At 35.4% G+C, this 9,752-nt stretch overlaps 1 protein-coding gene across 1 annotated transcript; it reads left to right on the forward strand.

Annotated features, from left to right (window-relative positions):
- Positions 1–299: 299 nt before the first annotated feature.
- On the forward strand, positions 300–3,973 carry LOC108773003 (tRNA modification GTPase GTPBP3, mitochondrial). The gene is made up of 4 exons (XM_018538692.1): positions 300–848; positions 1,732–1,905; positions 2,600–3,560; positions 3,632–3,973. The coding sequence occupies exons 1-4, from the start codon at positions 677–679 to the stop codon at positions 3,870–3,872; spliced, it is 1,548 nt and encodes a 515-aa protein (XP_018394194.1). The 5' UTR covers positions 300–676; the 3' UTR covers positions 3,873–3,973.
- The last annotated feature ends 5,779 nt before the right edge of the window (positions 3,974–9,752 follow it).

Genomic DNA, 9,752 nt, shown 5'->3' on the forward strand with positions numbered 1-9,752 from the left:
AATAATTCTAATGTTGTGTCTCATACCTGAAATATGTTAAGTAATGTATTAGTCAAGGATGCATACTTTGTGAAACTTTTAGATTAAATCTCATTCTTAGAGACTGAAAATTGAATCACTCGTTTTCAAGACTGGTTCAATTTCAATCTTTAAGAGAGTGAGATTTCACTCTTATAAAATGTAGAGTATACTTTAATAATGATTATCCATATCAAATCTCAAAAAAGAATGGCTAAATTTTTAATCTTTAAGAATGAGATTTCATTCTAAGTTTTGGAAAGTACCTAGTACCAATCATATAGATTATACGAGAGACCGTCTAAAATTGTTCATTTTAGATCTAAATGATTCGTAGCTTTACTCCAGGATTAAACATGCTGTTGTAGCACAACATGAAATGGCGATTGTGATGATCAATGGACAAGAGGAATTTTGCCGATTTAGAAAGCAAACGAGAAGAAACTACCGATTCCTAACTACTTCCAATAAAGCCATCGACAATGCTGATCACACGTATCTAGCGCAGCACAGCGTTCGTTTCCGGCAGTCTTGTATCTCACTGTGTGATTCCACGATCGCTGTCTCTTCGTAGTATTCTGCCGTCCACTTGTCTCACTTATCTTGTCGACACACGTCGATATGTATTTCGTTTCACGAGTAGTAAAGTAAACTCGCTATGCGCTTCTTCGTGTCTCCGACACTCCTTCGCGAGTGTTCCTATTCCCTCGTCCGTGGATGTTCTCGAAGTGCGCGGTCTGTCGTGTCGCGCGGGACATCGCGTTACCACGTTACCGCCAACTGTCTCGTGAACGATCGCAAGGGCACGACCATTTGTGCTCTGTCTTCCGGTTATTACACTTACACTTTGGGTTATGTTCAGATTCCCACTGATTCCCACCTGAGTGTGCTACCCAGGTATCCTTCTATCCTTATTGTTTACCAAATATTAAACAAGGATAACATAACACCCGGGGAGAACTCAGATGGGAATCTGAACACGCCCTTGTACGGCAATAACGAGGGAGGGTGGATCTTGAAATGCTGATTCTCGTAAATCTTCCGACAAATTGTAATAAAGACTCGCTGGCTCGAGTGTCTTCCCCCTCCCTCTGATTTTCATATGTCCGTTTCTACCAATGTAGATTGATTTTAATCTTGATTTGACTTTTTATCATTTTTTAGTCTAAAATTATATACCCGTTTTTAACAGTAATTTTTACTACCGTGTCTCCAGATCTCATAAAATGAAGACCAAGTTAAATAATCGAGATTAAAATTAATCTGTAATTTAGTAACTGTATCTGTATAACTAAATCTGTAATACTGTAAAGTGTAACTTGTACTAAAAATAGACAACAGTCAGTTCTTCAAAAGAAGCTTTGACCAAGATTCGAATAACTTTATGTCCATTTTCATCAATGTAGATTAACTTTAATTAAACATACTTTTTAGCTTTTTATAATTCTTCTAGGAATTAGAAAATGATGAAATTAAATCTACATTGAAATTAATCTACATTGTTAGAAATCTAATTATATATATATAATATATATAATTCAATTTACGTCTATTTGTACTATTGTAGATTAACTTTAATTTAATTTTGATTTAATTTACTCTTTGTCTTTTTTAATTCTTAGAACTAGAAACAAATGGAAAATAAGTTAATCATTGACATAAATTTACATTAAGCATTACATATACAAGAATTAAATAAAAATATTTTTTAAGGTCACGGAAAATGCGGCGTGGCAGTGGTGAGAATATCGGGAAGCCGATCTTTAGACGCACTGAAAAAGATGACAAGCATATCCAAGCTGGAACCGAGGAGAGCCTTCCTGCGAAAAATACGCGATCCAGAAACTGGAGAGGTCATCGACAATGGACTTTGCTTGTGGTTTCCCGGTGCGTGCAATTTTCGCACAATTCTCACCTTTTTACTCTTTCATCAGCCATTTAGAATCTAAAGGCACCATCGATATTTTGATTAGAATTTTGGCAGATAAATTTAAATCTGGAAAAAATAAATGTAAAATGTAATCCAAATTCTATTATACTAAAAAATCGTGTTATATGAAGTTATGATAAAAAAAAGTGCACTAGATTTTTCTTAGATTTTTATATAATCTGAAACAAAAAATTTGATCTGTTTCTTGAAGATCTATTGCTGATAAAAGAATTAAAGTTCAAGTTGTCAAAGAATTAACACGTTTGATATAACCCATATACTTTTATTTTTACTTATAAATTTGAATTATAAGTACTCATACAAAAACATATTTTGCTTAAAAATTTGGTATACACATAAATATTTTAGGAGACAGTCTCTAAAGAACTGTGACAAGGGAATTCTCCTTGAAATATGTTTTTAAACACAAAAATCTAAGTCTAATCTACTCCTATAATGTAACTCCTTAGATCTCAAATTGAGCCGATATAAAAAGATATATGTGCCTTGGAATAACATATTTCACCGAGAATCAAATCGTTTCTAGTTGTGATAACAGGTGTCTTATCAGTGGTGACAAATGAAAGGAGGAATCTTCTATCAGGAATGCTTTAAAAAAATCACATGCCTGATTAGAACATCCGTTTATAGGTCCGCACTCGTTCACCGGCGAGGATTCCGTGGAGTTTCACGTACACGGCGGACCAGCGATCCTGACGAAGCTGATGCAAGCTCTCTCGAGACTGCAGGTGCATCCGGCGCTACCGGGTGAATTCACCAGACGCGCCTTCTACAATAATAAGCTAGACCTGACGGAAGTGGAGGGCCTGGCCGACTTGATAGAGGCTGAGACCGAGTATCAGAGAAAGCAAGCGCTACTACAGGCCGATGGTATTCTGCGTAAACTGTATAACAGTTGGAGAAAAGTCCTTTCGGAGTCCGTGGCGAGTATCGAGGCGTACATCGACTTCGGTGAAGAGGATAACATCGAGAGTGACGTGGTACAGAACGCGCACCAAGCTCTCGGACAACTGATGCGAGAGCTGAAGGAACACCTGGCTGACGGCAGACGCGGCGAAATTCTACGGAACGGAGTGAGGACTGTAATCATCGGCGAACCCAACGTGGGCAAGAGCAGTCTGCTGAATCACCTGGTGCAGCGAAATGCCGCCATCGTCACACCCATCGCCGGCACCACGAGGGACGTCATCGAACTGACTGCGAACATCTCGGGCTATCCTGTGCTGATAGCGGACACCGCCGGTATCACGGAAGACATCAGGGATATCGTCGAAGCCGAGGGTGTCCGTCGAGCGAAAAGTCACGCAGAGAACGCTGATTTTGTGGTCGTTATGGTGGACGCATTGAAGTGTGCAACCAGTGGTATGACCTGGAAAGACTACATACGCGAATACCTGTCGTTATTGGGAATACAGGAGCTAATGGCGACAATTGGAAGAGAACGTTTTATCGTGATAGCGAATAAAAAAGATTTGCTGAAGGAGGAGGAGAAACGACACTTCGACGATGCTGAAACGGTTCTGGTATCTTGCAGAACGGAGGACGGTTTCCAGGACTTGCTGCGATCGCTGACAGACCGTTTCAGTAATATGTACGCGATAGAATAAACAATAATTATTGACACTCGCAATTACAATTATATTATAATGACATTTTGTTTAGATGCGGTAATCCATCCGCGGAATGTCCCACTATCAGTCAGGCAAGGCATAGAAATCACTTGGACCAGTGCTTCAGACATCTGCACAAGTACTTCGAATTGTGCGCGCACGAGCAGCACGACATGGCCATAGCGGCAGAGGAAATACACAAAGCGATGCGGGAACTCGGAAGAATAACGGGACACGTTAGCACTGATGAAATATTAGACATCATATTCAAAAACTTTTGTATCGGCAAATAAAGCACCGTTACTTGTGCATAAAAAAACGTTCGTGTTTTCTTGTAAGATACTTTGTAATTTTTTTTTCAAATTGCGGAGTAATTGCGATCAAATAGTCAAACATCTTTATGAACTATTTATATTAATAAACGGAAGATCGTAATGAAAATGTATGATATGTATTGTATTAAAACTATCGTTTTGAAACATATATGAAGCATCGGTTCCTTAATTTTTACAAAAAGAATAGTTTTGTTAAAGTATTTAAAAATCTTAGCGCTGTGTCTCTTAATTTAGTTAGGTATAGATCAAAAAATAATTTTATTTAGATCTCTCGTCAAAACAATATGTAGGATGTTTAACTTGATGCTAGAATGTTAAAACTTATTGCTATCAATATTTTTAATTATTATTTTAAATAATTATTTTAATGGTTCAACAAAATTATTTTCAGATTTGTATTTAGCTAAATTTTTTATTACTTCAGCAAAACAGTTCTTTCCACGTGTATCTGTTACGAGAGAGAAAAGTTAAAATACAAAGCGCAGTTATCTCATTTTTTTGAAAATGACATGATTATGATTAAGCATTAATTAGAACGCGTTACGGCGGTGTGAAATAAATAGAAAGAAGAGAGCCTTCATAAGCATCGTATGTTTATTAACAATGTTACACGCACAATCATACATAGAACAACCTTTTGCCTGATTATAAGATATCGATACCCTACGCGTTATACACTGATAGGGCTCCGTTATTGGTTTCAAGTCGTTATCTGTATGCCATGTCCGTGTTATGTGTGCTAACTGCATCTCGTTATTATGACCTTTATCATAATAACTTCGCTCGCTCTCGCAAAAAAGGATCATTTAACTTGGCGAAATAATGAAAGTAAACCAACTCGAGTGAGAAAATGAGAAAAAAAAATAAAAAATAAATAAGTCATATACAAAAATTCGTTTTCTATGACTTGAACAATTCCTTTACATGCCTTACAAATCTATAATATTTGAAATAGAGAAAAGCGTGTTTCTCTATTAGAAAAAAAAAAAAAAGAAATTCGAGTTGTATTATGATCGATCATTAAATGGTATTATTATAAAGTTCATTATGCAACTGCAAATTAAATTTTTCGCTTTCTAATTATGCTTATCGCGTTAATTTCATTTTTACAATGACAGCGTCCAAATTTTAACAAATATATCTTTTTCATATTATTTGCACGGTGACTCCTCGTCTTTGCTAATCGAGGATTACATGATTTGCACGATTCGTTATGAGTCACCCGTGAAATTTTATGCGCGCAGCGACAGGTTACCAACGAATATGCTATTAATATAATATGATCAGTCCATATAAAGAAATCGAATGACTTATAAATATATATAAAGATTTGGCGGATTCATCACGCGACTCATCACACTGCGCAAAATTCGTCACTTATTCCTCCTCTTTCTGGTGTCCCCTTTTTTTTTATATTGTATAAATCCGATGTGTAGAATCCTCAAAGAGTAGATTACTTGTTTGTACAATTGCATACAATAGTTTGAGATCTATCCAAAAGCAAACTGACTCGCGCTGCACGTCTGAGACGCATTTATTACGAAGATCGTTTTCATTTTCTATCTATACATATGTTCTATTTTCTTTCACCCAATTTTTTTTATATATAAAGCCTTAAATTAATACGCGAGATCGTCCGATCTGACAAACGAAGCAAAACTTTGCTATGCATCATGTTTCTCTTCTTCTCATGGGACCGGACCAATCACGCGCAACTGTCTCTGTGATCTTTAAATGCTACTAAAATTGAAATTTCGTTCAATTCTCACGAAAAATCATAGTAGAATTTAAAGATTTATGCGAACCTAGTGAACCGCAATCGAGTACATCCGTCAGTAAATTGGTACGTTACTCGTCGAATATAAAAATACATAACATTCTTTAACATTTTTAATATAATAATTGAATATGAATTTCTATCAAGGCGCTTAACATCCTGATCAGAGAAGTCGATAAGCATAATTAAATATAAAATTGAGACAAAAATCAATTGTAGTATTACAAATATTTATATTTAGGCAATGTATTGTTCAAAAGACACACAAATCTCTGTGCAAGATCGGATGAATGCAAGCGGTTCAAAAGGTCCTTCGTACCGTGGCAGATATGAACGGGAGAAGAGAAGCGAAAGAAAGTCTGTCGAGGACCGAGTCGAAGACTGGTCGATTCCTTCTCTCGTCACTAAATGATCCACGATTTTCGATTTTTCCCCGCATGGGTACACATCTACATTCGTTCATTTCATTCTCAGTTTTTTCTTCATCTAAGACGTCCCTTGTACAATAGTGGAGGATATGAGAAAACAAAAGCGACAGCAACGCTTATCATGGCTTTCAAACCAAAATTAAAAAAAAAATTAAAAGCAAAATAATTCAAAGCTTTTTATACAAAGATATGAAAGAATATAGAACAATGGAAGATAAAAACAATCTCGAGAACAAGTCACGAAGATATTATAAATGTATTATTATAAAACCGTAATGCAGTTAAAAAATGCTGAAATGCAATACAAGTGAAATATTTTAATATATGTTTAGTTTTGACTGATTATATTATATTCATACATAGATAAATTTGTTCGTGACTCAAGAAATACGTATTGGTCTACAAAGACAATCTTTCTATATATATTTATTCTTTAAAATGATTCTGAAGACCTGTTTTGTCTATTTCCATTTCCTTTTTTCAATAATCTTAATATTAATCAGTATTAATAGGAAATGTAATTAGTAGTGATATAATTGTGTATATATGTGTATATTATATTATTATATTAAAAGGATGATGGAGTAAAAGAAACCACATATGTAGTACAATTTAATTTATATTCTTTATCAGCGAGTAGTCTGATACTATCATGATAATATTTATCTTATTACTCTTCGTGTATAAAAAAAAGTACGAATTTAAATAAACTAAAATGTAAAAACATGTAATTGTATTAAGAAAAATTATCAAAAAAAAAAGGGAAATTGATTAAACGGATTTTTCGAATTGCTCTTGGAATAGAGAGGTAATATTTCTGAATCAACTGCGCGGGAATGAGAAAAAGAGTAGCATAGGAGGGAAGTCTTCAGTTTGATCCATGATAAGGCCTTTTACTTATTCACTTTTCTCTTTTCATATCCTCGTTCGTTAAAGATGCTAAGTTTGACGATAATTATCGCGAGTGTCATCCAGTAATTCATTAAACGACGACAGAGCAGCACCGCTGAAATAATACGATTAATTTTAATAGCATACACTGATTATATTTGAGAACATAAAAAATTTCGGTTCAATTTCGCGAGATCGTTCAGGAAGATTCCATGGAGACGTTCATCATTCCGATCGTTTTCATTCACTGCAAACTCCGACGAAATGAAGTATCGTCAACGTTTCTCGCACCTGTTTTATCTTTATAATATTATAGCGCACCAATTTACGCTGCATAAAAGTGGAATGTGCGCGTCAATATTAATTCCATGCAAAACTTATCAGTTTTATGAAATATAACTTTCTCTAAATCATTTTAGAGAGAACCGATTGTACTTTATAAAAACACATGTATCATAACAGACATTAGTACTCGCGTCGTAAAGTCGATCATAAATTTTGGAAAGGACTGTCTTACTTTTTCAAATTAATCAAGAAAGTGCAGCCCTTACGGAAATCTGAACGAACGATCGCAAGTTATTACACGGAAAATTATGACAAAAGAGAAGTTATTTAGAAAAATACAAGGATGTATAGATTGAAGGCTTTAACGTCGGGGACAATTAAATTGCGTCGTTCGGTTTCTCGAAGTGGAATTGGTTTCGACTCGTAGAAATCTCGAGATAAATTGGTAACACCTCGGAACCGAAACAGCGAAGGTACATCGCCGAAATACAGAAATAGAGCACAACGTGTCTGCACTTTCGGTTCCGAGGCACCAGGATTAGCAGCCGATGGCACGGATCATTTCTTCCGTACGAAAAGCAAGGGAGACGAGAAACCGCATGTTCCGTCGTCTCACACTAGCGAATGTATGTCTATACGCACATACACATTCTATACTTTGCATGTAAGTAATGCCTATTTTCCAAAGATATACGTTATGTGAAACACGCACTCTTTCGCAATCACTGAATCACGCGGGCGATTTCACCCTTCGTGTCGGCTCGCTTGGACCAGTTTTCTCCCCATTCTTTCATTCTTGCCTCCTTATCGCTCGATTCACGCGTTTATATGATTTCTTGAACAAGCAAATTAATCGTGGGAGTTTTTCAGCAAGAACACGATGTAATACAGTGAATCAATAACTACGTTGAGCAAAGAAAGCAGTTTTACAACTGTTGTAAAATTTTTCAACATGGTTTATACGTTTTAATTCATAAGGAACCAAAGTCGAGAACCAACTGTATCAAAAAGAATTTTACAACAGTTGCAGAGTTGCTTTCTGTACTGAACGCATTATTAACTTATTGTTTGCCAACGTTAAATTGAAAATAATTTTGTTTGAATCATCAGCATAATTGTTGATGCATCGTTTGGTTTCTCGAAGTGGAATTGGTTTCGACTGACGGAAATCTCGAGATAAATTGGTAACACCTCGGAACCGAAACAGCGAAAGTACATCGCCGAAATACAGGAATAGAGCACAAACATGTCTGCACATTCGGCTCCGAGGATTAGCAGCCGATAGCACGGATCATCTCTCTTCCGTACGGAGAAAGCTCAGACTACTAAAATTTGTGACTAGAATGTTAAAACGTTTTGCAACATTACCATCAACGTTTAAGAAGTTATACCACCTTTGAGGAAAAAAAAATCCATTTTTTATTTGCTTAAACAATTCTTTGAAGTGTCAAGAATATAATTTCATTCGTTAGAATGGAGTCTGAAACGCTTTTATGCGTAAAATAGTCGATTTTGTACAAGGCTTCCTAACGTGCTGTGACTTTTACACTGAAGCGGACGCTCGCCGAATATACGTGGCAGAATCTATGACCGAAACAGCTCGGGAGTCGCAAACAAATCACGTCATCTCGAAAGCTAGCAGATGAGAAGGATATTAATTTAGAAGGGCAACTGTATGGTCCATGTATTGTAGATTAAAGGTGAGTTCGAAATATTTACAAGTTTCTTCCTTGCAAAACATTAAACACGATTTTCTAGAAACAGTATTTTTCAAATTGGCGTGCAGCATATCTCCCGTAATTTACATCCGATTAACTTGAATTAAAACGTTCGTAATTAAACATTCTATGAAAGTACGTAGTCGATTTTTGATACAAGTTTTAGATTGTTTTGGGAACTGTTTTTGTGCACAAATTTTTGATGAAAAATTTGACCTTTTCATTCCACTAAGTGTAAAAAAATTTCTCAAAAATTAATTTTATTTCCAAAAATACTACGTATTTCCCTAAAAAAAATATCAGAAAATATTTTTTTTTTTATTCTAGGAGTTCTCAGCGTGCACGGTCAGTTTTGGTGCCATCTATACAAAGGATTGTGTTTAACATTTGTTGCTCAAAAAAATTAGTTCTTCAACTTTAAACTACAATAAATCCAATCCTTAAACCCGTTTTTTGTTTTGTCTATTCTTTCTACTTGAAAAAAATTCCTAAAAAACCTCTATTTTTTTCTGTGTCAAAGGTGGTATAGTTAAGTGTTTTACGTAATTATATTGATGGTCCAACAAAATTATTTCAGGTTTGTATTTAGCTAAATTTTTGATACTTCAAAAACCGTTTTTCATGTAACCTTGCTGGAAAACGCCTCATGTTATTTCTCCTATTTCCGCTGATTTTATATTATTCTGGCACACACATAAGGTGCGTTTCGTTTTACGCATTATGTGCACAATGTATCATT

The sequence above is a fragment of the Cyphomyrmex costatus genome, unplaced genomic scaffold, assembly GCF_001594065.2.
Source record: "Cyphomyrmex costatus isolate MS0001 unplaced genomic scaffold, Ccosl1.0 scaffold196, whole genome shotgun sequence".
NCBI lineage: Eukaryota > Metazoa > Arthropoda > Insecta > Hymenoptera > Formicidae > Cyphomyrmex > Cyphomyrmex costatus.